This window comes from Zychaea mexicana (assembly GCF_025766255.1).
Source record: "Zychaea mexicana strain RSA 1403 chromosome Unknown BDB00scaffold_99, whole genome shotgun sequence".
Taxonomy (NCBI): domain Eukaryota; kingdom Fungi; phylum Mucoromycota; class Mucoromycetes; order Mucorales; family Lichtheimiaceae; genus Zychaea; species Zychaea mexicana.
The window spans coordinates 101974-128020 of record NW_026516762.1 but is presented as its reverse complement, the minus strand read 5'-3'; the positions used below and the strand labels follow the sequence as shown (position 1 = coordinate 128020).

Below are 26047 nucleotides of genomic sequence, written 5' to 3'. Positions count from 1 at the left end.
CATCCGTTAACAACAACAATGACTTGCTCTTTTCCCTTTCAAATTACCGATCAGCCATGGGCACATTTCGACAACAAACAGTCATCCACCGCGTCTCAGCACAAGCTAGAGGCATCACAACCCACCAGTAGCGGCGGCTTACGTGCATCCGACAGACAGACCTAACAGATGTTTCTCTTGTCTAGGATTGCCGTGCAGGCTTGGAATTTGCGGATGAGGGAGAAGGCGACACGTTTTACAAGAAATTGATTCACCGAGACGAGATACAACTGAAAGGTAAAAATAAAATAATTTCCTAATTCTGCTTGTCATTTGTTTGCTTCTTCCCTTTCGGGGGTCCTACGGTACGACGGCGAGAGCTAACACAACCAGAGCCAGCTTTGCAGAAGGAGCAGCGGCAACAGCCCAAGCAGCATCATGCATGGCGAAACAGACTGCGAAGGAAGCAGATCGACAAGGAGTTGATCGGCTCGCCAGCGGACTTTCAGTAAGTGGCATTATATTCTAGTAAATGACACGCTTCATTAACTTAACAATAATTCCAGACACAAAGGCCATATTGGATATACAGCTGAGCACGGCTTCAGCGTCCAAGGAGACAGTCGTGACATTATCGGTCAACTCAAGTCACTCGGCATTACTGCAGAAGAAATCGAACAGAACAAGGGGTTTATCCAAGAATACATGGCGACGCACGACAACCATCAGCAGCAACAGCGACAGCCCCCAGCAGCAGTTAAAGCACATGTAAATGTAAATGTATGCACGTATCACCGCTCCCCCCCCCACCACCTTACAACGGACATACACGTACCACAGCATACTGTAATCTATATACAATTTCAACAGCAGCTTATTTATCAAACGAAAAGATGTACTGTACAGTCAATTCAGAAAGTAAAAAGTCGCTGATTTTGAGTTTGATGTCGTACCGAAAAATTGCATGCATTATCAGAAGGCTGCTGCTACACCCTCATTGCACATGACATTCTGCTTCCGCAGATGCTTTTTCCTGTCAGTGTGATCTTATTCATAGAGTGTGATGATCATTCTATTATTTGTCTCGACGAGCTGATATGTGCTAAATAGCATACATATGATACTAAATTTAACTCAAATACTAACTACTTTTGGTTTTCTTTCAATCTTTGGTGTAGAAGAACGATAAAAGAGCTGTCTTTTTGTCACGTTGCTTTTTGTATTCTAGACATAAAGTCAGTCGATTTGGTATATACAAGTGTTATATACACAAAATAAGAACCAATTCTGGACGATGAGGATGACGACAAACTTAAACTTTGTTGGTTGGCTCGACCAAACCCACGTTCCAGAAAGTTTAAAGCTATTTTTTATGTCCGCTATATCCAGTTTTGGGTATTCTGTGTAACCGTGGCACAGAATGGGTAGGACCCTTGGGAACTTTAAAAATCCCGTTAGGCCCATTCATCATCATCATCGTCATCACTAAAACCGTCGTCATCACTTCCCATGGCTTGTTTACGCTGGTGTATTGCAGCTGCTAAACTGGATGCCAGATCAGGTTTGCTGCTTGCTGCTGTTGCTGGTCCTGATGCAGTAGAAGCTGGCGTAGTAGGAGCATGCTGCTCTGGAGCATTGCGTAACTGACCGCCTTGTTTCAACTGGCCAAACCCGCCTGCTGCTCGGATGGATGCCATTAAATCAGCGCGTCCGCCTGTGCCTGTCTCTGGCGGCAACTGCATGCTCTCATCTGGCGGTGGCGGTGCAGAAGGAGGAGGAGGAGGTGGTGGTGGAGGAGGTCCTGGTGCGCCAGTATTGGCTGGAGCAGATGTTGACATTGCGGGTGCAGCAGCTGGAGGTGGTACTGCAAGAGTAGGTGTTTGTTGATTGTTACGAGCTGGTAATGGTGGAGGCGGTGTCCGCTCTTGCTGTGCCACTGAATGTGTAGCTGCGCGTGGTCGTCTTGGTGGAGGAGGTGGTGGTGGTGGTGGAGGGCCTCTCCGACGAGCTAGATAGAAAGCTGTGTTAATGAATGAACTGGAGAGCATAACAAGTCGTCTCATCTACCTTGCTGCAGCTGCGGCTGTGGTGGCTTCGGAGATGGTGGCTGTTCTCGATGTAGGTTGGACTGAAGAGTTGGCGGCAATGGCGACGAGGGTGCACGATGGTTCGAATGACTCTGGTGGCTGGGGGAGACCAAGAAGAGGAGTATTCATAAAAATAAAGAGCGATGACAGATATACAAGGAAGACAAAAAAAGAGGTTCTATAAGTGTTCTATAAGTGTCATATAAGTGCGAAGGATGTTGTTGTGTGGGGATGCGTGGACATTGTAATTATTGACGTTGCGTAGCAGAGCGTCTGGTGTGATTGTACTGTCTCATGATGTCTTCATGGAAAAGAGCTAATTCCCTTACACGCTGTGCATATTGTTCACTCACTTCTGGTGGTATTGTAGAGAGCTGCAATATGCTGTTTCGGTCATGATGCATTGATGTTAAGGTTTGGGCAATATATTGCAGATTGTCGCGAAGGTCGTCAACAATATCTACTGTTTCTTCGACAGCTACGTTCTCAACAGCTTCAGCAATTTGCAACTCACCTTGCTGGTTAGGAATCGTATGTGGAATCAGCTCAAGTGCTCTAGTCTGCACTGTTTCAAAACCAAGCATCATATCTGTGAATCGCTTCAACAAATACAAGTGCTTGCAAGGAGCTTGTCTATGCATAAAATATTCACAGGTACGAAATAAAATAAGCTTATCAGCATTGACAGCTATCTTGTATACCTCGGTTGATTGAGACTGAAATGAGTTTACTTTCCAAGTGCCCATCATTGGAGTACTGATATGTCCCCCCTCAGGATTGCGGATCATTGTCGCAATAGCATCAACAGTTACTAGAGATGCAGTATATCGGCGCAGTGATAGTTGATTTTCGACAGGACCCATACGACCGTTGTTGCACAAGACTCGTTCGCGTTCGCATTTAAAGTAAAACTCGACTTCGTGCGTAAGAACAAAAAATAAGCGGTCAAGTCGTTTGTTGCGGATGTGTTTGAGATAGACAGTTTTGAGCTGGTTATGCCATGATTCGATAAAGTTGTTGGTCGTCATAAATCTGTTGTAGGGATGGACGTATGTCGTTGACCAATGCTGGATAATGTTCTCGTGCAAATAATGCCGTTCCAAATCCTGGAATTCCTCTTGCTCATAATACTTCTCCTGAAATTCCTGGATGGCATGGTACAGATCATCGATATCCTGTTCGTGCAGCATTGCTTTCAATGCAGTCATCATTTCGCTACGATACTCCTTTAGGTCATCGGCTGTCTTCGATGCATCCAAGCGAACTTTATATTTCAGGTTGCGGTTCCATGCTTGGATGACATGAAACGCGCAGTAATGGATGGCTGCCGAGGGGACTTGGGATTGGATGGCATTAACTTCGGGAATGCTGCAATCAATGATCATCATATCAATCACCATGCCACACGTATTGCGAAGAAACTGTAACCATTGAGTGATTGGACCGCCAGAGTGATCGTTGGTGAACATATATGCAATGGGATAGCCAGTCCTTTGTGAGGATTGCGTGTTACAATGGTATACATAATATCAGCAAGGCGACTTGTGATGCTATGGGTAGCATACATGCAAACGGACGTTGAGTTTTGGAGCTGGGCAAGCTGCATTTGGGATAGGAACCCGAAAGAGTAAGTGTCGATGGAGGTGGTGTATTCGGATGTATTGCCATTGTATATAATATAGTTCTCATTGGCAAGGCGTTGATCCAGCCAGACTTTTGCTGACAGCATATCATTTGGGTTGAACTGGTAAAGGTCGTTTTCAACTATATTGGAATGTTTTAGTAATGTAAGATTACTAATTGATGTGTTTAAAAAGTACATCAATCTGTTGACATACCTTCAACATCATGTTATATACATCCTCATAATTCACACGTCGTTGTCCAGTACTGTACACCACTTGGGATCCTTGCTGTGTTGACGAGCTTGCACCAGCATTGTTTCGTGCCTCGTCCACAGTGTCAAGTTGTCGCAAGATGGACATACGGAAATCCCTGCAATTTCTTCCGTCCTGCAGCTGCCGGGTGATGCTGTCGACTGTCAAGGACGTCAACGGAAGAGTGCGCACGTCATCGCGATCTCCAGGAACGTGATTGACGTGAGGACTTGTCATTTCAATCTCACAAGTGGTTGGGGGATCGCGCCAAATGGTGACCTTCAACTTGCTAGTACAGCCGCACTTCTTACTGTCCTTCTGGGCGAGTCGTATATTACGCTTTGGGGTATAGCTGCTGAAACGATGACAATAGAAAGTCTCCTATAAAGGACTCTGGTGCCATTCACAGTCTTGCGTTTGTGGACCCATTTGTAGCCACACAATTCCGAGATGCGATCCTTGAAGATTTGCCATTGAGCAGCAGGAACGCGCACGATTTTGTTGGGAACAAGTGCAAGTACGCCAGGTACAGTCGAGTGTGAAAGAGCGTAACGAATGTTGTCAAGGGTAGTAATGTGTTGGTTGTTCATAGTTGTTGGTTTTTAATGAAAAAATGAAGTTGCTGTTGTAGTAGCAAAGAAACTTCTTCCTCCTTCGAAACAACAAACGCCTTTTCTTCTTTGTCCGTGCCATATTATCATCACCGCTCAGAGCTATATCTATAGTTTTAATAGAAGCACTTGTAGTAACATGCAATCCCTTCTCACACCCGTTTATGCAGACAACTGAAACATAATGGCGACATAAGGTATGATCTTTTACTTTATTTTTTTATCCCAACCATAACATCTACAGTGACAATAATAAAACCCCACATTCCATCCATCATCATATATAACTACCTTATCCAGCAGGACCAGCGACGTTTGTATTAGCATATGCAAAGGAAAAAGGTAATCGTCGTTGTCACCGTGTGTGTGCAAGTACAGCGAATTGCAGAGGAGGATTATAGTTGTGGTGGTGTGTATGCATCATAGGAATATAATTATCATCGCATTGATGTGTATACATACAGCAAAGAAAGAGATGACCGTCATTACAATACGATGATGATGTGCGTGTGCATACAAGTATAAAAACAAAAGACCGGCGTCATGGTCGTCATCATGTAATATGGGCGTATATGGTAGTGAGAGGTAATTGCGTCAGGCTGTATGTTTTGCAAGCCAATGGCGGATCAGCGTCATGTTGTATATGATTGTGTTTGATTATTGGAGAAGAAGAATGTTGCGTCGTAGTTGTTGTGAGTACGAGTTGAATGTGCAAGTAGAAGACGATGTTGTATTACGCAGTAAGTTTGACGTTGGAATGGCGCAAGATGGTACATTAAGTATAGACAGAAAAAAAAGAGAAAAAAGCAGTAATTCTGAATGAGCATGTATCCACCAAAGCTATATCCCAAGCACAACCGACAACCTTTTCCTTCCCTTGATCACCTACGCAACTTTGAAAGGCTATCGTTTTTTTTACAGTAACGGCGGTCTACACCTTTACAAATCTTGAGCACATGCTTTTTTTTAAAAAAAACAATTACCATGATTCCGTTTTTTGTTAAATCTGTGGATTGTGCCGCTTTGTTTTCTTTTTCTCTTCTATTTATCATGGAGACAGTAAAAAGTCATATACAAGTGTGTTCGCAGCTGTTGAATTGCCATGGTGGTTGTTAATGAGAAGAAAAAAAAAGATCTTTGGTTGTTGCTGCTGCTATTGAACCCCACTCTTTCCTCCCGCCTCAGCCACCACCCTCCAATTTTTTTCACACTCAACCGGGGTGAAATAAGGGGATGCCGGCCTCCGAGCACACTGTCTCCGACGCCACCTTACTATGCCTTCGTGGCCTTCATCTCAATCTCCTCTATCATACAACCGCTCAGATTCTTTCAGGTATTCTAGCTGGAGTGTGGCGAGCCCATTGGCTTTATATTTTCTTCTATCCCATTCCACCCTCAATCTGTCATCGGCTCTACCCACAAGTTACGCATCACCTTCCGTCAGGAAGAAGCTCTTTTTCCTCATCAACCCCCATAATTTCCCTTTTATGTCTATGCCCTACTTATTTCACACATGAAAAAACTCTCCAGATATCTCCAGATTTTGAGACACACTAGTATGCACCATAAATCACGGAAACATTATACTCGGATGATCCAGTTTATGTAAAACAACATCTGTACAGCAATGAACGCCTATGACCCGAATAGGCTGGCGTGATATGATGTCGTTTGTGATCTTTTAACGATTATTTACGGCTGATGATGCACTTGGAATGGTTGTCTTGTTACTAGTTATATTGGTGAATTATAATCCAAAAAAGGAAAAGTATCAGGAAAGAAGGGGATGGGGGATGGGGGAGATAGCGGATAGTGTTATGCAAGTTGGTTAATATCTTATCAGCAGGATGACTGGGCGTGTATTAGATTGGAATAGCGCAAAGGTCAGGCCAATGATCAAAGGGTCTCTGTACAGGGTTCGGGTCAATGTTGTTTATATTGAACAATAAATTGTTTGTTTGGGTTTTGTTTGGAGTAAACATGTGCTGAACGCCGCAGCCAGCGTCTTCATGGGATCAGTGAGACATTGTAGAAAGTCTCGGCCATTGTTGTATCAACTGTCGTGGCGTGTGTAACGAAAATAAAAAACGCTCTCTTATACGAGTATATGCGCACGGCAATTAACGATTGCTGATCCTCCAAGCCCGCAATGATGGATGTGGGCAGCTTAAAATAGATTGTCAAGAGCAGAATATGGAGCAGCATGGCTGTTTTCAGCATAGTATGCGCGTCATCCTAGAGCTACTATTATCCATACAGGCTGCTTCTTCAGGTTGTTTGGTTTGCTCGTTTTAACATCCTTCTCTATGAGGCTTGCTTTATAACCACGCTGCATAAGAAAGCTGCTTATTGCCATGGCATTCAGTAGTCATGACAATCCATGTTCCTGAAAGCCGCTTGTTGCCAGGACAAGCATGTCAAAACACATTTTATTTTATTCGCGTCACCCATTTTGACCAATTCCGAGCGAAATGGCGGCTGCTCTTGCGAAGCGATTCGCAGCGCTTTTTTCACACAACCGCAACCAGCGCAATGGGCAGACTCGTAGCAACACGCACATACTCAACCCTTGTTTTTTCGAGGCTCTGAGGCCAAGTTACGATGTTTTTTGCGCAGGGTTTCCATTGTACTTTGCTGTCATGCTCGGCTTCTTCATGCGCAGACCTTCCGTGCTGGCCGTGAATAAAGTTGGGGGTGGGGGGTTGGATGGGGGGATGGAACCAAAGTTGGGGGACGTCACTCGTCCAGGCGAAAACAACTACACTGTATACGCTTATGGAGGTGTGGTTTTAGACTGCTTGTCGTCTTTAGTCTCGCATTGAGCTCGCTCGGTGGTCAGCTTAACGAACGATAATCGTAAGCTGGCAAGCGTGGTGGATGCAGAGAAAGGGATTCTTTTCAAGAAAAACAGCGTCGATCGTATATCCTATCTGTCTGCTATTTCCCAGGGTGCGCGTGAAGTATGATACATGCGAAAAAAGCAAACCAGATTGGCTCGGAACGTATCCTCCGAACTAACTTTTTTTCCTATCCATTTTTCTCGCGAACTGAACTACGTGATGTGCATTGGAATAATAATAAAACTTTTTTCCTTTCCATTATTTTCGCGAACTGAACTACGCGAACACAGAAAGTAAAAAAAAAAAGATAAAAAACAGTGCCAAAGTGTGATAATGCGCGTTGTGATCGTGTTACTGTCGTCTGTCATTGTTGTGCGCTTTGTTGAGCACGGAGCTTATCTTTGCCTATTTTAGTTTTTTGTACGCAAAAAAAAAGATACAAAGAAGGAAAAAAAAGCAAGCGTCCCTTCAGAATCTCATTGAGCCCAGACCAGAGTTCTTTTTGGAAATGAACTTTTGCCCATAAAAAGACACCCATTTTCCGCAGCGTGTTGCTTCCTCACTTTTTCTTTCTCTTTTCATTTTTCACTTTTTCACGATCACGTATGGTAAGTCCCTTTCTTTTTTTTGTGAGTGTCTGGGGAGGGAGTGGGGGCTAACGCGGGTTTTGTAGGTCGTGGGTGGGTGGGTGGGTGGGTGGTGGTGCTTGGTTTGTAGGCACGGGCGACGGAGGCGTAAGGTAAGTGGGTGAAGGTAAGTGGGTGTGTGGGTGGGTGGGTGGTGGTGCTTGTTTTGTAGGCACGGGCGACGGAGGCGTAAGGTAAGTGGTTAAAGGTAAGTGGGTGTGTGGGTGGGTGGGTGGTGCTTGTTCTGTAGGCACGGGCGACGATGGTGTAAGGTAGGTGGTTGAAGGTAAGTGAGTGAGTGTGTGGGTGGGTGGGTGGTGCTTGTTTTGTAGGCATGGGCGACGATGGCGTAAGGTAAGTGGGTGAAGGTAAGTGGGTGTGTGGGTGTGTGGGTGGTGGTGCTTGTTTTGTAGGCATGGGCGACGGAGGCGTAAGGTAAGTGGGTGAAGGTAAGTGGGTGTGTGGGTGGGTAGTGGTGGTGCTTGTTCTGTAGGCACGGGCGACGGAGGCGTAAGGTAGGTGGTTGAAGGTAAGTGAGTGTGTGGGTGGGTGGGTGGTGGTGCTTGTTTTGTAGGCATGGGCGACGGAGGCGTAAGGTAAGTGGGTGAAGGTAAGTGGGTGAGTGTGTGGGTGGGTGGTGGTGCTTGATTTGTAGGCATGGGCGACGGAGGCGTAAGGTAAGTGGGTGAAGGTAAGTGGGTGAGTGTGTGGGTGGGTGGTGGTGCTTGATTTGTAGGCATGGGCGACGGAGGCGTAAGGTAGGTGGTCGAAGGAAAGTGTGTGGGTGTGTGGGTGGTGGTGCTTGTTCTGTAGGCACGGGCGACGATGGTGTAAGGTAAGTGGGTGAAGGTAAGTGGGTGTGTGGGTGTGTGGGTGGTGGTGCTTGTTTTGTAGGCATGGGCGACGGAGGCGTAAGGTAAGTGGGTGAAGGTAAGTGGGTGAGTGTGTGGGTGGGTGGTGGTGCTTGATTTGTAGGCATGGGCGACGGAGGCGTAAGGTAAGTGGGTGAAGGTAAGTGGGTGAGTGTGTGGGTGGGTGGTGGTGCTTGATTTGTAGGCATGGGCGACGGAGGCGTAAGGTAAGTGGGTGAAGGTAAGTGGGTGAGTGTGTGGGTGGGTGGTGGTGCTTGATTTGTAGGCATGGGCGACGGAGGCGTAAGGTAGGTGGTCGAAGGAAAGTGTGTGGGTGTGTGGGTGGTGGTGCTTGTTCTGTAGGCACGGGCGACGATGGTGTAAGGTAGGTGGTTGAAGGTAAGTGAGTGAGTGTGTGGGTGGGTGGGTGGTGCTTGTTTTGTAGGCATGGGCGACGATGGCGTAAGGTAAGTGGGTGAAGGTAAGTGGGTGTGTGGGTGTGTGGGTGGTGGTGCTTGTTTTGTAGGCATGGGCGACGGAGGCGTAAGGTAAGTGGGTGAAGGTAAGTGGGTGAGTGTGTGGGTGGGTGGTGGTGCTTGATTTGTAGGCATGGGCGACGGAGGCGTAAGGTAAGTGGGTGAAGGTAAGTGGGTGAGTGTGTGGGTGGGTGGTGGTGCTTGATTTGTAGGCATGGGCGACGGAGGCGTAAGGTAGGTGGTCGAAGGAAAGTGTGTGGGTGGGTGGGTGGTGGTGCTTGTTTTGTAGGCGTCGCGATTGGTGAGAGCGGACTGGGCATCTCAATACCAATCGACCTTTGATGATCCACAAAAAAGCGACCAAGACAAGACCCTAGCTTTGTGGGGAGAGGGTTACGGGAGCAGATGTCGATGGACCTTCTCGTGGTTGCTCCTGTCAGTACCTGCTTAAGAGCAGGGAAGCTAAGACATCGACACCCTATTATTGATTAGTAGTATCATGTATCAAATAAAAAATGTTTTTTTTTCTCTTCCCGTTCGCTAAACTTGCTTGTGCGTGATTTATATTGTTGTAATACTTCTTCAAGCCGCCCCTTCCCTCAATTTTTTTTCAAAGCCAGCAGTGGCCTCCACATTAACAAGGGCGGCCCACAACAACAGCTGAGGGACTTTGTGCTTTTTTTTAAACAGCATTGGCATTCAATTATTAATGGCGGCAGGCAAATGGAAAAAGGACAGTAACATAAAAAGTAAGCTTTTATTATGTGGTGTGTTAAAAAGAACAGCAGCGTTGAAAAGGAGGGAAAAAAGAGTGAGTTTCTTATAACCGCGATTTCTTTTGGCTTTTAAATCTTTATTAGATTAATGAAGATGGCAGTAAAGAAAAAGTCATTGGCAAACTCGGAAATAGTATACACGTTGAAGACAGGCTTTTATTGAAAAATTTATTGAAGGTAACGGTAAGAGCTTGCTTATTTTTAAAGGGAGGGAAAGATGGCGGATCTTTTTGACTTTGAATGGTTTTGTAATTTGACACACAGCATTTTAAAGAGGGATCGTTACAATCGTCGACGAATCTATATGCTCGCCTTCACTACACGTTAACGAAAAGAAGAAGAAATGTACAACACACGTTGACGGAAACCAGAAACATAACAAACGAACAAGTAACGCTGCTTTTTCAATACTCGCCGCAATCTACCATAACATACAGTATATATACTGTATTTCTCTCTCACATTTATTGTTTCGCAAGTATAACAAAAATGGTTGCTAAAGAGACTCATTCAAAAATTGAAGAAACAAGAAAAAGTCATAAATTTATTGATGACAACCAGCTTGATATTTGGAAGGTGACATGGTATCATAAATAAACGCGACATCAGATATTTCCCATAGCAGTTAGCTACTAACTTATATAACAAGGTGCTGGTTGATTATTTAACAGATAGAGAAAAGAAACTTGTGCCGACAAGCTTGATTTATACATAATTTAGAGTACGTTGATGGAGATATAAGAAGTAGTATGATGTGTAGCAGTGGTATCGTCATTAGGAACAGCTTTAGAAGACAGCATGTCTGGAAAGAAAGTTGATAAGGGTTCACTTTTCAAGCGTAGTATGTTTCCCTTTTATTCATTCCTAGAAGATTCACCTTGTTTATATTTTTTACGGTTCCTGACAATCCTATGGGTCAAGTTGCGCAAGTGAAACTCGGGAAAAATGTGTCCATCGGACCTATCAAAGTGGGTCCAAGATTTCCAAAAAAATACATCGAATTGGGTTTTAGCCACTTGATTCATCCAGCACAGTGGGCGGCAATGATATTTTGCCGCGATCATCGGGAATCCGGGGGTTGCTGTTGCTTTATATATAAAAGAATGTCCATCTCCAAGAGGGCTTTGAATTCTTCTTTGTTTGTGATTTTTTTTTTGTTTTCACCTTTTTTGTTGTGCACGGAAATGAAGCTGTTTAAATCAGTCCATGACTACCAGTATGAATGGAGTCTTGTCTCAGCTGCCAACTGGCAAAAATACCCCAATGAGCATTGCACCCATGTACAGGCTGTGGATGTCCTTGACAGACGAGTGGATCCGAAAACCGGCATTTTGACAACCGAGCGTTTAATTACCGTCAATCAAAACGTGCCTGCCCTAATTATGAAGGTAACTATCTTTTCCCAATTGTTTGGTAACTAGGCAAAACAAAAAACAATTGACTTTTAGACCGCTCAACGGTATAACCTTTACGACAAAAACGACGAATATTCGAAACGAACGGATTTCCTAACCAGTGTATTATATGTATATAGCTATTGGGCTGTGATAACGGCGCTCAATATGTACGAGAAATTTCGATTATCGATCCAAAAAAGAAAACAATGACGATGCGAAGCCAAAACCTGACCATGTCTAATCTTTTATCAGTGGAGGAAGAGATTGTGTACTGTGAACATCCAGAAGACCATACCAAGTAGGTTTTTCTTTTCACTAAATGCATAAATGCTGCTGGGATACCGTCAGATTTGATCAAGAAAGGGATAGACTGACGTAAGTAATATAAAAACATAGAACGCAATTTACGCAGCAGGCAGCCATTTCGGCTGGAAGTCTCATGTCGCGCTGGGCGAGCGTGTTGGAAGACTTTTCAGTCAAGCGATTCCAACAGAATGCCGCTGTGGGCCGCGAAGGCTTCAGCAAAGTAAGTTCTACTAGTTAGCAGTTATCGGTTGTATGATGATGTATGGCAGAGCAAGATGATTTGACTGTAGTCGGATTAGGTTCTCGAGCGCTTCGTGGTGATGGCAGAAGCATCACAGGAGGAACAGCAAAAGAGTGTTGTTGTCAATAGCAATGGCAGCAGCAATAACTAAGATCTTCACGTGCTTAAGGATACCCATCATCTCCTCTCCTCTTAAATTCCGTCGACTGCATATTCTTTCTTTCTAGACCCTTTCTTTACATAGACAAAAAAAGAGACAGATCAATCTTCCCTATTATCAGATATTCTTTGTACAGCCTTCTCTTGTAAAGAGCTCCCGCACCCCCCTCACACCCACCCCTCATCCTCATTCTGTAATGTAAAAGTACATCAAAAGCATCATTTCTTGCAAATTAAAAAATAAAGAACAAACCAACTGGAATTCGCACGGCTCGACCACATTCATCTCTCTTTTGTGTCTGTGTCTGAAAAAGTCCGTTACGAAATTGGTCAGCGCAAAATCATTCCTTTTTCCCTCTTCTTTCTCCTCTTTCCCCACACAGATCCCTCCTTTCCTTCATAATAAAATAATTCTCAATGGATTTCTTCAAACAATACGACGACTTTTTATTGAAAAACGCCTCTCAAATTACTGGAATCGAAGCCTCTCTTCGTTCTTTAACGTATATCTTGCCAGGTGAGTTGCCCAAAACAAAAAAAAAAGAGCTTGCCACTTTTGCGAACGTTTATGCTTGAAATTAATATATTTTGTGCGCTAGGTCGTTTCCACGACGCCGAGTTTGCTTCGCAAGCATGCAAGTATCTTTAATAATCCAATCCTCATAAGGACTCCTTTTTTTCTTCAACAATGGAATACAAGGGGAGTGTGGAGGGAGGTGCGGAAAGCTTGAGGCTAACCTACTCTTGCTTGCATATTTTATACAGTGTATGCAGCCTTAAACCTACTCGGTTTATATCACAATGCCATCTTGCGGCAAGCCGCACACAGCCATGCCGACGAAACTAAATCCGAGCATGAAGAATCAGCATTCAACAAATACATAAACTTTTGGTCGACAAACTCGCCCATGCACAAACGGTGCTCTGCGTTATTGTCAATTATTTCGTATACCCAAGTGCTAATGGAAATGGGCGTTTTGAAAAAATGGGGCAAGCAAGCCCAATGGCGCTGGATTGCCGCTTTGGAAGCGGTCAAGGTGGCGCTTCGGCTGTCACTCTTCAAACTGACATCCAACCGTATGAATCTGTATCCGCATCACTTGCAACGTGATGTCGATCCTGCTTCATTGGAACGGAATCGTCGGATGGCTAGCGTGCCGGAACGATACACCGGTGAACGGTCCGGTGTGGAAATGCCATTGATGCGATCCACGATTGAATTCGATGCAAAGCAGTCAGCAGCAGCAGCAGCAAGACGTAGCAATAACAACAATTCGAACGTGTCTGTGCGCAAGTTTGGCGACGTGACGGATTACTTGATGTCCAAGGTCTTGACGCCCGAAAAGCTGCGCCGGCCAGATCAAATGGTGCATATCATGAACGCCATCGGCAAGTCAGGCGAGGTGCTGTATATCTTGCGGCCTTTGCTCTATGTGCTTGCGGTGTTGAAGTATGGCCGGATGTCGTGGAAACCCTGGTTGCTGTCGTTGGCAGTTGAATTGCTGTCGCAGGCCATGGTGCGCCAGGCGTTTGAGCAGCCGCATGGAGGACGATCAAAAATGATGCCCCTCGAAAAGCAGGAATATGCACGACGGTTGCAGCTGTTATGGCTCAACTTGTTGCGTGGCGCGTTTTACATGCGCATCACCAGGTAATTTTATTATCCGCGTCAGGCCCAGCTGAAATGGGAGACAAGAGAGACACGAGTGGATGACAGATGCGTTGGGAGGGTGGTTTCACACTTTGCCTAAACTGATCGGGGTGCCACTTTATTAGACCACGTTTAGAGCGTTTCTGTAACTCCGTGGAAAATAAGCCGGTCTTGTCTATCGCTGCAGGTAAAGGATAGCAGTCTAAAACGATAGTGGGCAAGCAGTAATTAGCAGGCTAATCTAATAACTACCATGGCTACTAGGTATCCTTCGCGACTATCTTCCTTTGTGGCAAAACATTTATTTCTACACCTCTGCTTCATAAAGAAATAAACATCGTTTTCTTTTTTTTGCTCGCACATTACTTAAAACCGTTCATTTCTTATTCCGAACGTCTGTGAACCTGGATCGAATTTAACTCCTTTCCTTTATAACCACTCCCTGAAGGATAGCCCCACCCCCTTCCTTCTACCGCCCCACAGTACGCTCTTTTTCTCCTTCCACCCCTCATATACCTCTTTTACCTAAAATATATATCTCCAAAGGAAAAGGCCATATTTGACCGACGCAGCTTGACCAAAAAGAAAAGAATTCGACACTCTTAAACAATGCTCTTCAGTGCACGGATGCAGGTCATTACGATCGTTCTGGCGAGCTGTGGCTTAATCTATTGGCTGTTTTCTTCATCCACTTCCAGCTTATCATCGTCATGGACCTGCGTCGATGACGGCACTATCACGAGCCATTTCCACAGCAGCCATCCCAACAAATTCCGATATTTTGACATGGACAAACTGAATGCATCCGGAACACCATTACCTTTACCTGGTCAACAGCAGCAGCAGCAACAACAACAACAACAATTACAAGAAGACCAACACCAACAGGAACCAAACCAGCATGTCCTGATTCTAACCCCTTTCAAAGACTCAGCTCGACTCATTGAAAGATACTTTCAAAACGTCAACGGCTTAACGTACCCACACCACTTGATTTCACTGGGCTTTCTTGTCAGCGACTCGTCCGATGGCACGATTGAAAAGTTACACGACATGGCAAAATGGTATTCCAACAACCAAGAACCATGGCAACAGTTCCATCGGATTTCGATATATCAAAAGGACTTTGATTTTTCTTTGCCCAATACAGAGGAACGCCATGCATTTGGTGTCCAAGTGGAACGACGCAAGATCATGGCCAAAAGTCGAAACACCCTCTTATCATCCGCACTTACTGAAGAAATCGCTTGGGTATTATGGCTGGATGGCGACGTCGTCGAATACCCTGCGACTTTGCTGGAGGAACTGATTGGCATGAACAAGGATGTGCTGGCGCCTAATTGTTGGTGGCATTCCTATAACGAGGAAGGTGGATATGACCGGAACAACTGGCAAGAAACACCGGAAAGTCGAGAGTTTCAAAAGACACTGCAGCCGGACGATGTCTTGGTAGAAGGTAGGCCTCCCTATTCCCTCCCTTACGTCTACATCCCTCCCCCCCCCTCCGCCTTGTCTCTCTCTAGAATGCATACAAAAGACTCACCAAAATGTTACAGGTTATTCTGAGCTGGAAACGCATCGTAAACTTATGATTGACATGCGGTATCCCGACGGTATTACCGATGTATTCCATGCTATCCCGCTCGACGCTGTAGGCGGTACCTGCACCTTGGTCAGAGCGCAGGTCCATCGAGAGGGAGCCATCTTCCCAACGTTCCCCTATCAACATGAAGTCGAGACCGAAGGATTTGCAAAGATGGCCAAGGCGCTAGGTTATGAAATCTGGGGAATGCCCAACTATCTTGTATATCACATCATTTAAGAATGAGTGTACTTTTGTTGTATGATGTCTTATCTCTCTTTCTTTAGCAGGTTTTGTGCCTGACGATCGACCCCTTCTCTATCACTAATCCAACCCTCCCATCCTCGTCATTATTGCTCTCTACCTTGCTAATCTCCTGCTTTTCTTTATTATATGTTCCTTTGCATCAACCTTTGTTCGTTATTCCGTTGTTCTCTTTTTTTTTTCTTCTTACCTTTACATCTAAACTTCTTATATATTTCTAATGGCCTCTTTCAACATCCAAAAGACTTAAACCAAGAAGAGCGCAGATATCCCGGCACTATCATACAGAGCAGGGACGATTACATTTGTAGAAAAAGAACAAAGGGCCTTAATAATTGTAATTGTAGATACTACGCTTTACTTAACATATTAGACTCTAAAATATACACCACATTTGTCAAAACCAAGAACAGTAAAGATCCAGCTATACTTGTATTAGAGACGCGTGCCATTGGACAAAAGATGGCTAGGCAAGAAAAAAAAAAGAGAGAGCGCGCGCTCGCGTCTTTGTCTGAGTATAGCGTTGCGGGCAAAGGGAACTTAAAAAAAAAGAAGGTGAATTTACATGTGTGCTACTATACTGCTGCTGTTACAACTGCCACTTTAAGAGATAATAATTATCATGAAAGACTCACGCTCAACGCCCCCACGGCAGCAGAAACAACCACAACCACAACAGCAACAGCCTTCCCAGAAACGAGCATTACCCCCGCGACACAGTTTTCTCACTGAGGCAGTTCAAACCGCTCTCGAGAGGCAATCGAGTAAGGAAAACGAATCTGTGGAAGGGAGTGGAATAAAACAGATCTTACAGAAGGCGATCTTTATAATAACCTTTCTGAATGCGTCTTTTCTCTTTTTTTCTTTTTTTCATTTTTGTGCAAATCTATACCAGCTAAATATGAACCACACATTGATGCCAACACCATATTATGCATTAGCAGTAATGACAATGATGACTCGTTCGATCAAATTGAGCAAGTACAAGACAACTCCAATATCGACCAACAAGTGCCTGAACTCTATCAAGAGCCAACTGTGAAACCTGTTTTCACTGTTTCTGACAAACCTCCGCGACGACCACGGAAACGATCGCAACCCAATGTCCCTATTAATGAAGTCGAGGTACGCTTTATATTTTTATTTTGGATAAACTCTTATAGCCAGAGACTCAATCTATGGGAACGTTGTGGGTTAGTTAATACCGGAGGAATATTATTTAAAACGACACCGAAAACATGAAAAAGAAGAGAAAAAGCAAAAGAACCGAGAAAAAGAGCGACTGCAGCATGAAATGTACCAGCAGCAACAGTTTGTCGAGCGCGTACGGCATACCGACAAATCTATCATTATGGCCATTGCCTCAGCCGTCAAGCAACAGCAAGAAGCAGAGAACACAGCAGCGTCAGCAGACGATAACTCGGCAGAAGCAGATGCTACCACTAGTAGTAGTAGTAGTACTACTACTATTACTACTACAGAACCAACACCGTCCTCTTCATTTAGTACGTTGCCCGATGTGGATGTGTTGTATCGGCAAGTATTACACGACGCGGAAGAGCATTTACGGCGGTACGAAATGCTTGGGTTGACACGCAAGTCGCGCAAAGAAGAGCATAAATCACCGCCTGTCGTGTCCGAAGTATCTCCTCCCACTCCCGCTTCTCCACCTGCATCACCGCCTGCACAAACTCATCAACAACCAGCAACATCATCTACTACTACCATTACTTCCACACCAGCAACAGCATCTACCCCTACCCTTACTTCTGGTATTACCACCACCACTACTACTAACAATGGCACTGCATCATCTTCAACAAAGCATACATCACCAATAGCATCTTCATCATCAACAACAACAACAACAACAACAACAACTTTGGCATCAGCATCAGCATCAAACAAGACATCCAAGAAGAAAGCATCCACAACAATACCCCCATCATTCAAATCATTCTTCAAGTCTGCCACACTCAACGAGCCACCCAAAGGATCACGCAGGAGTGCCCGTAACATCCTTGCATTTGGACACAGGATACCGCCTATGGGCGAGTGCGACTTCCATCTGCCGATGGACGAATACGGTGAAAGAATGGAAGAACGCGCAAAGGCCAAGTGGAAGAGACATAAGAAGCAGTAGTGTTTTTTTTTCTCGTGTGAACTACATTTGGGGGAGGGGGGGGGATAGCAAATAAATGTATTTTTTTTATTATGTGTGTATGTATTTTTAAGTTTATAAAAACACTGGCATTTCCATCGCATGCTTATCTCGTCAAAGGGTGTATGCATTGTTGCGGGTGTATCCATTCGGGCTTTTTTTAGGACAACAGAGGCGCTGTCTCACCGTTTCGTGCATGTCCGCCTGCATGATGCCACACCCACGAAAACACGCCGTTGAATACAAACACACCGAGGACAAGCACCACGAATCCGCCAAGCTGGATCCATGAAAAGGTGTCCCATCCATAGTGGATAGCAATAACCCAGATAAGAATCGTTCTATCACCCAAAAGATTTACGGTTAGCACTGAAGCGACTGAGAAGGGAGATAGACGTCATCATTATCACCGAGCAGTAGGTATTACAGCAGCAGCCATAGGAGACATTCGAGCGATGATGATGTCGAAGGGATGTGGTGAAACACAAGATTTTTTTTTTGTTACCTCAAAGTGTCAATGACACTCCGCCCAGGAACTCCGACCGGCGTGCTTACAGCCAGACCAAAGAAGTTGAACAAGGCGACCATGAGGGCAAGGACGAGGGCCGACTGCCAGAGGACATAGTCATCAAACAGCTGCAGCACACCTGCACGCGTATTGTCGTCAATGTCGACCACCACCGCAATGAGCATGGCAATGACCAGCAGCACCGTGCCGAATGCACCCTCGATCCCCATGGCCTTGAGCGGATGCAGGCGGTATCGGTCCATCAAGTACTCTTCCAGAACGAACTGACCGGCGACAAACAGCTGGGCCACGCAGAGGTAGGCGGGGCCAATCCAGTCATCTTGCATGCAGACGAGGGTGGTGCCGATGAGAATGGCAGCAACGGCACCCCATTCGTAGCCAAGGAAGCGTCGAGAGAGAAAGATCAGGCTGAAGATGGCAGAGAAGCCCACGATGCTGCTCCGTACCATTTGGAAGATGGATGCGGTGCTGTATATCAGGCCCAGGTTCATCAACTAGCCATGTCGTATTTCACATATATATTAGCAATCACGCACAAAAAGACAAGAACGTGCTGTCTCCCTCTTTTTCTCTCCTCTTGAACCTCCTCGTCAGGAATAATACATCGTATGTTTATTTACCGTAGTGGCAATCAGATCACAGGCACTCGGAACGATGAACCAGACAAGCGCCCAGTTGCTTGACCGTGTAGCAGCAGCCCAGTCGGGATGATCACCATAGCCTGCTCCTACTCCTTGTTGCTGTTGTGAGGATGGTTGTTGTTGGTGTTGTTGCTGCTGCTGCTGCTGCTGCTGCTGCTGTTGTGGTTGTTGTTGTTGCTGTGGCGCGACGGCCTGTACCAGTGAACGGTCCAAAAGGGCGGGCGTCTTGCTCGCTAGCTGGATCACCACGATACAAACGATTTCACCCAGGAATATCATGGCGGTCTGCAGCAGCGGCTGTGAGAAGTACTCGGGAGGGTCATTGGTGTTCTGATTCACACGTTGGTGATTCTGAAAGGTCAAGATAAGTGGTATAGAAACGCCTGAAACACATAAGGATCCGTTATTAGCAACCCGAACCCCTTCTTTTAACCCTGTTGGCCTGGGCCATCATGATAACAAGTGACAGTAGACGTACCAGAGGCGAGGAGACCCAGTGTCAGAAAGAGGGTATATACTGCTCCCATTTTTGGTATTGCGGGTTATTCGTTAGCAGGAGAGTCCTGGATAACTGTCAAAGTGCAGAAGCGATAAGCAAAGAAAAAAAAAAAGGAAGAAAGAGGGAGAGAAAGAAATACGCAAAGAAAAAAAAAAGGAAACAGGTTTTTTTTAACAGTTTTTGCACGCCATCTTTACTTTGCAAAGTTCACGCCAAAAAAAAAAAAAAACCCCAAGTTGACTCCGCGGGTTGCTACGCTATGCAGCATAATGCCGCTCTACCGCAGCGCGTTACGTTGGTTATACTTTGTTATGACACTGATTGCTTTATTTACGAAGCGAGAGGGTGAAGGGAGAGGGTAGGTACAGAGTTCTTTTTTGTTTCTCTCTCTCTCTCTCTCTCTCTGCTGATCCTTGACCAAGCTGACCAAGAGAAGAGAAAAAGAAGAAAAAGAAAAGGGGGGGGGCAGATGACGCAAAATGATACACAGAATATAGTAGCCATGCTGGGAGTGGATGGGTGTTATGTATAAACTAATATGAAAATGGGTTTCTTGTTCAAGGTGAGGTGAGTCGTTTTATGTGGAAGAAAGGAAGAAGCGTATGTGTGTGTGTGCGTGTGATTCTCCTCTTGTGGGAAAACGATAAGCGGGTGGGTAAGCAGGGAAAGGGTGTGGGACATAATGAATGAAAAGGGACTTTAAGCCGTAGCTTGCTGGGCAGACGATGAACCTCCCGTTGTAGCTGCAGCTGCTGATGCTGCACTTACTCGCTTGCTCTTGTAGTCCTTGATGGCTGATTTGATCGCATCTTCAGCAAGCACTACAGAAAGAAAAAAAAACACATTAAGCAAAAGTACACCCAAGGCCTGTCCATCCAAGCCTCCCTTTCCCATTTTTGATTGACTGTATTCTTGTGTAGGATTACGTACTGGAGCAATGCAACTTGACCGGTGGCAACGACAGCTCCTTGGCAATTTCAGTGTTCTTGATTTGACCTGCCTGATCAAGCGTCAGTCCACGGACACGCTCTGTCATGAAGCTAGACGAAGCAATGGCCGAGCCACAGCCAAACGTCTTGAACTTGACATCGACGATCTTGCCGGACTCCTCGTCTACCTTGATTTGGAGCTTCATGACATCACCACAAGCAGGTGCACCCACCAAACCAGTGCCAACTCCCTTTTCGCTCTTGGAGAAAGAGCCCACGTTGCGAGGTTTTTCGAAATGGTTAATGACCTAAGCATTCATTATCAATCATAACAAGGCATTGTCAATAAATGTATATGGAACAATCTTTTTTTTTTCTTTTTCTTTGTAGTCAAAAGAATAAAAAATGATACCTTTTCGTGATAGAATCGAACGCCGTTGGCAGTGGGGGCAGTCAAGGGCTTGTGAATAGCTTGCGTGGAGCGGCTCAATGTAGTCAATGTGTTGCGGAACATGGTTTATGTGTAATGTATTTACAGGTGGAAAAAGAGTTGAAAAAAAAAAAAAGTTCTTTTGTGCTTGGGGTCGGGGTGGGACTGACGGGTATTTATAATGTTTTGGTTTTCTCCCCCGCAACAACCAAAAACCATCTCAATCTGATTAGAATGTGATTGGCTGATTGGCGCTGACTGGTAATCTTTTTTGGTGCTTGCAGCACAATGGCCGAGTGTCCGCACATCCAAGTCAAACATGGCCCCCACAGAGTTCAAATTATCGCAGCAGCAAAGGTCGGCCCCTCATTCTTCCCTGTCAGCATCGAGGTATATCCATGGACTACATGACTGACTCTCATGGGTTGGCGACTACAGTATGTGGGTCCGGACGAGACAGCGCGGATCACTTTTTTTATTTCTTTTTGACCGTTGCACAAGCAGTGCCTTTACTCGGTGTTTTCTTTTCGGTGTGACAAATGCTTCGTATCAGATTTTTCATTTTGCACAACGTGGAGTAAATGACGACAACCAAAAGCTATTTAGACATGATTTTATTTTTGGCACGTCTTAATTCTCTAGGCTTTAGATAGCATCATTGATCAAGCGGTTGTGGGTGTTTTTTTTTTCTGCGTAAAGATGAGACGCATATCGTTCAAAGGGCAAAAGATGTGGCTATCAAAGCAAAGTAGCTTGATAGGAATGATGTTCAACCGATTTGCCCCGAACAAGGCCGCGCTCCTGCTGCTGGGTCGTGAGAGACGAGAGAGAGAGAGAGAGAGAGAGAGACAGAGAGAGATAGGATATTAGTCTCAAATATAGACTTGCGCGTATATTTCTTCCCCCTCTTTGAGCAAGGTGTTCCTTGTTCTTATAAACATGCACTTCCTAGTTACGTCCGTAAAGAAAAGCATGCTGATTGATAATGTGTGGTGATTGACTGCTGCAGGTGACGTTCGTCATACGGATAACATGATGATGGAAAAAACCAGGTTCACAATATCCCATAGTCTCAGTGTTCCCTATATCCATATGACTTCCAGATCACTATACCCGTCGTTTTGATAAACACTGACACATTCGTCAAAAGAGAGAGCTATAGCCTTGTGGATGAAGAAAACGAAAGAAAGCAGCTTTGGCATCTGGATAAACAAGCGGCAGCAAAATTAAAAAAATAATATGCGGACTTTATAGAGTAAAGTGACCATCTCTGTACGGCGCTTAATCCAGTCTTCTTGGTGGTCTCTTATTGCTCCAGGCACATGCTGTATGGCTAGGACATAATCGATTGACACGACTCTGCATAATTGACCACACAGACTTATACTTTTTGCTCTAGTCATCTTAAACTGCTTTGGTCATGATAATGTCTGTTTTGATGCTGCAGTTGCCATGCTCCTTTTCTCTTTACGAATGCTCATTTTTGCCACCAGGTTGCATAAATGGCGTCATATCGAGAAACAGAACACAATGGCGAGCAATTGCTTCCAAGTGGTCTATTATATAATCATATAAACGAGGCTTCGTCATTGATTGCGCGAATTTGGCATCGTGGCAGAAATATGGAACGCCTCTCGGCCAATTCAACGTCTCAGTCTGATTGCAGCTTGTCACACTGTATGTCACACTACTGTTAACAGCACCACGTAAATATGACAATGGCCATTATGTACATTTGATGTTTTTTTTTGTTTCTCTCTATTGACGCATATATTGCGGGGTCACAGGATTTTTCTTTTTATAAAACACAATTGTTGGAAGGGAAGGATGTAGTTGTGTGTGTATGGATGTGTGTGTGCGTGTGTGAGTGCTTGGTGCGAGGGAATGTGCGTGGTTTTTAACGGGAGTGCGTTTTACATAGAATTTATTTTACAATCCTCCTCTGCCACCACGAAGCTTTTCTGCGGCCTCAGGATAGTCTTGTGCAAATCTATAGTTTAATGACATGTTAGCAAGCTTGTCACACGTAGAAAAGCATCGATAACGACAGCAGCAAACTATCATGATGACGGATGAAAAGCAAAATACCTGATCTGTGTCTTGGTGGCTTCGACATATGAAATCGCATGCTCCAATTCAGGCTGCGTTCGTGCCAAATCAATCGCAGTTTCGTAGTACTTCAAGGCCTCATCAGCCTTACCCAACTCGAGCAAGATCTGAGCAAGCGAAGCAACAGCAGCATCACAAGCAGGATCAAACTCCAATGCCTTCTTGCACAAATTGGTAGCCTCGTTGGCGTCACCCATGGCTTGATACATCAACATGGCCTTGTTGATGTAAGGAAGAGGGTTCTTGGGATCCAGCTCAATGGCCTTGCCGAAGGCTTCGATGGCTTCGCTGACCTTTTGCTGGTCTACCAACAATTCACCATAGTAGTTTTGTACATCGGCTGACTGAGGGAACTTTTTCAACGTGTTGTTGAATGTGGACATGGCAGAAGAAATCGAGCCAAGTTTGTATTGCACAACACCCAACTGGATATGTGCAAACACAAACGAGTCATCCAACTTTAAGCTTTCGGTATAGTCCTTGGCAGCAGCGTCAAAGTTGCCACTGATATAGTTCACTAATAATGGATCGTAAGTCTTAGTCTAAAGTTCAATTCCCATCAAGTATCGTCAGTTTCCCCCCCTTTTTTTTCTTGTTACCTTGACCGCGGTGGTAATAGACATCGGGGTCGCTGGGGTTAATAGCAAGTGCATCATCAAATTGCTTGTAAGCCTTTGCGATATCGCCTATTGAAATACAACTTCGATTCAGCATACACATATACTTTACTCGCGCTACCTGATATAACCACTCACTTTGCTCCATATAAAGACTTGAGCGCTTGATGTAGCTCTGAACAAACTTGGAATCAGCCTCAACGGACTTGTCAAGGCATTCAAGAGCACCCTTGTTATCACCCTTCAAGAAGTTGAATGTACCCAACAAGTTCAAGGCATATGCCTGGTATTTGGACGAGCATCCCAATTCCACAGCCTTTTCAACAGCTTCCAAAGCCTCAGAAAATTCCTTCGCCTTGACATGGCGGTGTGCCTTTGCAAACTGTCCATCGCCAGTCGACAAATCCTCGGTAGTAGGAAGATCCAGGTTTACTATATCAATATAATTATCCCCGTTAATACTCCTTTTAAATGAATTGTCACGTTCTGTGCAGCAGCGTGGGTTGACTTATTACCAGGACGGAACGACTCAAAGTATGCATTGACAAAGGTAGATGAAGGAAGACGGGGTTTCTTGACCTAGTGTATTTTTTTTTTGTCATGACGCGTTGTAAGATTTCATGCTCTCTACACTCTGTCCTTTAAGCCTAAAATGTTTACCTTCATGATTTCCTGGGCACGGTCTTCAGCAACACGCTTCAACAAACGCTCCATGGACTTTGCAGCATTATCGTTTCTGAATCCATCGAGAATGCAGACACAGGTGTAATCTGTATATAACAAAAAAGGTGAAAAGTTAGCCCACATAATCGAGCCACACATAATGGCTCCCACCCAATAGATCCCACTTCCTCGAATATCATTTAATAACAGATACTTTACCATAGAGCGAGTTCGGCAAATCACCCTTCTTTTCAAAAGCCAAAGCACGACGGTTCAAAGCCTTGACATAGACGGGGTCGAGCTTAAGAGCCGAGTTACAGTCCTCAATCACGTTTTCCTGCTTTCCAAGATTGGCGAAACACGCGGCACGATTGGCATAAAAGATAGCGTCAGCCTTGAATCGGATGGCCTGGGTGTATAATCGAACGGCCTCCTCGTAGTTTTTGCCAGTAAATAAACTGTTGCCCTGGGCCTTCAGTGACTGTGCTGCTTCGGCGCGTTTCTATAACATCAATTGATATTTCGTTTTGTATACGTTGGTAAACCATTCTAAAACTCGCGCGAATGTTTGACTTTCTCGTATTGGTGAAGGTTGTCACGAAAAATTATTCGTGTGGTGTCCCCTACCTCGGTCGAAAGAGCAGCAACGGCGTCGTCGGTCATGCTCTCGTATTGTTCCGCAGTAGTGGTCGAAGCATTGCTGTCCGAAGCGGAAGTGGCGGCGGTGGCTCCAGTGGCGGCGGTGGCTCCAGTGGCGGCATCGGCTACAAGTTAAAAAAAAGGGTAACGTAGGAGCGCACATAACAAAGGAGTCGCAAAGAACGTCAGCATATAAAACACCCTTGAATGAAAAAATAAAAAACCAAAGAGGCTCATTGCATTATTTTAAAGCATACCCGATTCCCCTTGCTTCTTTTTCAATTCGCGCTTTTGCTGCTTGGGCTTCTTATTGTTGTTTGACGAAGAAGAGGAGCTGAGGTAGTAAGCACCGCAACCGGCGGCGGCAACACCGGCGGCAACGGCAGCATAGAACTTCCAGTCCTTGTCTTCCAAGAAGCGCTTCATGCGCTCGGATGCGGAAACGGTGTTGTCTGAAGCTGCCATGGCGATTAAGCTTTTAGAAATTTATTTTCTTGCAACTTAATGACAAGGGGCAAAGAGAAAAGCGGAGGACGGGCGGTGCTTAGTCGTTGGTTTTTTTTTTTCTTTTGGGTTCGAGCTCCAAAAAAATATACGTGACTTTACTCACTTTCGCTTCGGGCAGGCGGGGCCGCGAACTCCGCTCTATCATCATGATGCTTTGACTCATCGAACCGAGAACCGGATAACACATCTATGCCCACTTTTTATATAAATAGTAAACGTAAATGGAAGCTTAGTACCATGTCAGCATTAGAATTTGGGATTGCGTAGCAGTATTCTAATATAATTTACTGTACAGATAGTAGCTATACCCGACAAAGAGCTGTCAATCTGTGATGAGTTCAGATTACACATAGCAGCATCCAACATCATGTCACACAAGGAATTGAAAGAACCTGATATTTGGAATGATATATCACTCAAAAATGTCTGTGCGTATTTCAGTTCTATTGCATCATGCATCCACTACTACCAGTTGCAATGACAATTATGTGTGCAGATTTCTTGATACGCTTGCCGTTGTGATTCACGAGCGAGGGAATTCTTTCAAATATGCCCGTACAGTACTAGACCAGCGCTGCCAACCGACTTAATAAAGAAATT

The 26047-nt window shown here is 45.0% G+C and overlaps 11 protein-coding genes across 11 annotated transcripts; 6 read left to right on the top strand and 5 right to left on the bottom strand.

Annotated features, from left to right (window-relative positions):
- Positions 1-18: 18 nt before the first annotated feature.
- BDB00DRAFT_876975 (uncharacterized protein) lies at positions 19-1024 on the top strand (the record flags this gene model as incomplete). Its single annotated transcript, XM_053127542.1, has 5 exons — positions 19-127; positions 199-276; positions 373-487; positions 546-747; positions 956-1024. The coding sequence occupies 5 exons, from the start codon at positions 19-21 to the stop codon at positions 1022-1024; spliced, it is 573 nt and encodes a 190-aa protein (XP_052975175.1).
- Positions 1025-1092: 68 nt separating this feature from the next.
- BDB00DRAFT_648191 (uncharacterized protein) lies at positions 1093-2494 on the bottom strand. Its single transcript, XM_053118151.1, has 3 exons — positions 2396-2494; positions 2047-2165; positions 1093-1987 (listed from the first exon to the last, which is right to left on the bottom strand). The coding sequence occupies exons 1-3, from the start codon at positions 2404-2406 to the stop codon at positions 1434-1436; spliced, it is 684 nt and encodes a 227-aa protein (XP_052975174.1). The 5' UTR covers positions 2407-2494; the 3' UTR covers positions 1093-1433.
- Positions 2495-11307: 8813 nt separating this feature from the next.
- BDB00DRAFT_771688 (PRELI-like family-domain-containing protein) lies at positions 11308-12064 on the top strand (the record flags this gene model as incomplete). Its single annotated transcript, XM_053119985.1, has 3 exons — positions 11308-11511; positions 11658-11818; positions 11917-12064. 3 exons carry the CDS (start codon positions 11308-11310, stop codon positions 12062-12064), a joined length of 513 nt encoding a protein of 170 aa, XP_052975173.1.
- Positions 12065-12603: 539 nt separating this feature from the next.
- BDB00DRAFT_846187 (peroxisome membrane protein) lies at positions 12604-14244 on the top strand. Its single transcript, XM_053125137.1, has 4 exons — positions 12604-12743; positions 12826-12861; positions 12992-13877; positions 14003-14244. Exons 1-4 carry the CDS (start codon positions 12644-12646, stop codon positions 14073-14075), a joined length of 1095 nt encoding a protein of 364 aa, XP_052975172.1. The 5' UTR covers positions 12604-12643; the 3' UTR covers positions 14076-14244.
- A 506-nt stretch (positions 14245-14750) lies between these two features.
- On the top strand, positions 14751-15693 carry BDB00DRAFT_738525 (uncharacterized protein; the record flags this gene model as incomplete). The annotated part of the gene is made up of 2 exons (XM_053118427.1): positions 14751-15333; positions 15434-15693. Coding segments are annotated over 2 exons (843 nt in total), but the record flags the coding sequence as incomplete, so codon positions are not given.
- Positions 15648-16540, top strand: BDB00DRAFT_647489 (uncharacterized protein). Its single transcript, XM_053118150.1, has one exon. The coding sequence runs from the start codon at positions 15853-15855 to the stop codon at positions 16453-16455; it is 603 nt and encodes a 200-aa protein (XP_052975170.1). The 5' UTR covers positions 15648-15852; the 3' UTR covers positions 16456-16540.
- Position 16541: 1 nt separating this feature from the next.
- On the top strand, positions 16542-17955 carry BDB00DRAFT_647488 (uncharacterized protein). The gene has a single exon (XM_053118149.1). The coding sequence runs from the start codon at positions 17018-17020 to the stop codon at positions 17864-17866; it is 849 nt and encodes a 282-aa protein (XP_052975169.1). The 5' UTR covers positions 16542-17017; the 3' UTR covers positions 17867-17955.
- On the bottom strand, positions 17592-19275 carry BDB00DRAFT_846180 (uncharacterized protein). Its single transcript, XM_053125136.1, has 2 exons — positions 18390-19275; positions 17592-18225 (listed from the first exon to the last, which is right to left on the bottom strand). Exons 1-2 carry the CDS (start codon positions 18902-18904, stop codon positions 18045-18047), a joined length of 696 nt encoding a protein of 231 aa, XP_052975168.1. The 5' UTR covers positions 18905-19275; the 3' UTR covers positions 17592-18044.
- On the bottom strand, positions 19253-19698 carry BDB00DRAFT_981806 (uncharacterized protein; the record flags this gene model as incomplete). The annotated part of the gene is made up of 2 exons (XM_053129988.1): positions 19533-19698; positions 19253-19437 (listed from the first exon to the last, which is right to left on the bottom strand). Coding segments are annotated over exons 1-2 (234 nt in total), but the record flags the coding sequence as incomplete, so codon positions are not given.
- A 177-nt stretch (positions 19699-19875) lies between these two features.
- On the bottom strand, positions 19876-21071 carry BDB00DRAFT_846174 (iron sulfur cluster assembly protein 1). Its single transcript, XM_053125135.1, has 3 exons — positions 20895-21071; positions 20484-20790; positions 19876-20374 (listed from the first exon to the last, which is right to left on the bottom strand). The coding sequence occupies exons 1-3, from the start codon at positions 20994-20996 to the stop codon at positions 20253-20255; spliced, it is 531 nt and encodes a 176-aa protein (XP_052975166.1). The 5' UTR covers positions 20997-21071; the 3' UTR covers positions 19876-20252.
- A 1590-nt stretch (positions 21072-22661) lies between these two features.
- Positions 22662-25490, bottom strand: BDB00DRAFT_846167 (uncharacterized protein). Its single transcript, XM_053125134.1, has 9 exons — positions 25198-25490; positions 24929-25065; positions 24521-24803; positions 24299-24408; positions 24154-24217; positions 23777-24070; positions 23621-23707; positions 23001-23538; positions 22662-22902 (listed from the first exon to the last, which is right to left on the bottom strand). The coding sequence occupies exons 1-9, from the start codon at positions 25403-25405 to the stop codon at positions 22842-22844; spliced, it is 1782 nt and encodes a 593-aa protein (XP_052975165.1). The 5' UTR covers positions 25406-25490; the 3' UTR covers positions 22662-22841.
- Positions 25491-26047: the final 557 nt, after the last annotated feature.

What these genes read in the sequence shown, in the direction of transcription:
- BDB00DRAFT_648191 (XM_053118151.1), bottom strand. An exon ending in ACAGCCGCAGCTGCAGCAAG is followed by an intron (nt 1,988 to 2,046) that starts GTAGATGAGACG and finishes CTTTCTATCTAG; the next exon opens with CTCGTCGGAGAGGCCCTCCA.
- BDB00DRAFT_846187 (XM_053125137.1), top strand. Translation starts at nt 12,644, where the DNA reads ATGGATTTCTTCAAACAATACGACGACTTTTTATTGAAAAACGCCTCT. An exon ending in TTTAACGTATATCTTGCCAG is followed by an intron (nt 12,744 to 12,825) that starts GTGAGTTGCCCA and finishes TTTGTGCGCTAG; the next exon opens with GTCGTTTCCACGACGCCGAG. An exon ending in TTTTACATGCGCATCACCAG is followed by an intron (nt 13,878 to 14,002) that starts GTAATTTTATTA and finishes CCACTTTATTAG; the next exon opens with ACCACGTTTAGAGCGTTTCT.
- BDB00DRAFT_647489 (XM_053118150.1), top strand. Translation starts at nt 15,853, where the DNA reads ATGTTCCTTTGCATCAACCTTTGTTCGTTATTCCGTTGTTCTCTTTTT.
- BDB00DRAFT_647488 (XM_053118149.1), top strand. Translation starts at nt 17,018, where the DNA reads ATGTACCAGCAGCAACAGTTTGTCGAGCGCGTACGGCATACCGACAAA.
- BDB00DRAFT_846180 (XM_053125136.1), bottom strand. Translation starts at nt 18,904, where the DNA reads ATGAACCTGGGCCTGATATACAGCACCGCATCCATCTTCCAAATGGTA. An exon ending in AGTGTCATTGACACTTTGAG is followed by an intron (nt 18,226 to 18,389) that starts GTAACAAAAAAA and finishes TTTGGGTGATAG; the next exon opens with AACGATTCTTATCTGGGTTA.
- BDB00DRAFT_846174 (XM_053125135.1), bottom strand. Translation starts at nt 20,996, where the DNA reads ATGTTCCGCAACACATTGACTACATTGAGCCGCTCCACGCAAGCTATT. An exon ending in TTCGATTCTATCACGAAAAG is followed by an intron (nt 20,791 to 20,894) that starts GTATCATTTTTT and finishes ATGAATGCTTAG; the next exon opens with GTCATTAACCATTTCGAAAA. An exon ending in GGTCAAGTTGCATTGCTCCA is followed by an intron (nt 20,375 to 20,483) that starts GTACGTAATCCT and finishes TTCTTTCTGTAG; the next exon opens with TGCTTGCTGAAGATGCGATC.
- BDB00DRAFT_846167 (XM_053125134.1), bottom strand. Translation starts at nt 25,405, where the DNA reads ATGGCAGCTTCAGACAACACCGTTTCCGCATCCGAGCGCATGAAGCGC. An exon ending in AAAGAAGCAAGGGGAATCGG is followed by an intron (nt 25,066 to 25,197) that starts GTATGCTTTAAA and finishes TTTAACTTGTAG; the next exon opens with CCGATGCCGCCACTGGAGCC. An exon ending in GCCACCAAGACACAGATCAG is followed by an intron (nt 22,903 to 23,000) that starts GTATTTTGCTTT and finishes ATTAAACTATAG; the next exon opens with ATTTGCACAAGACTATCCTG.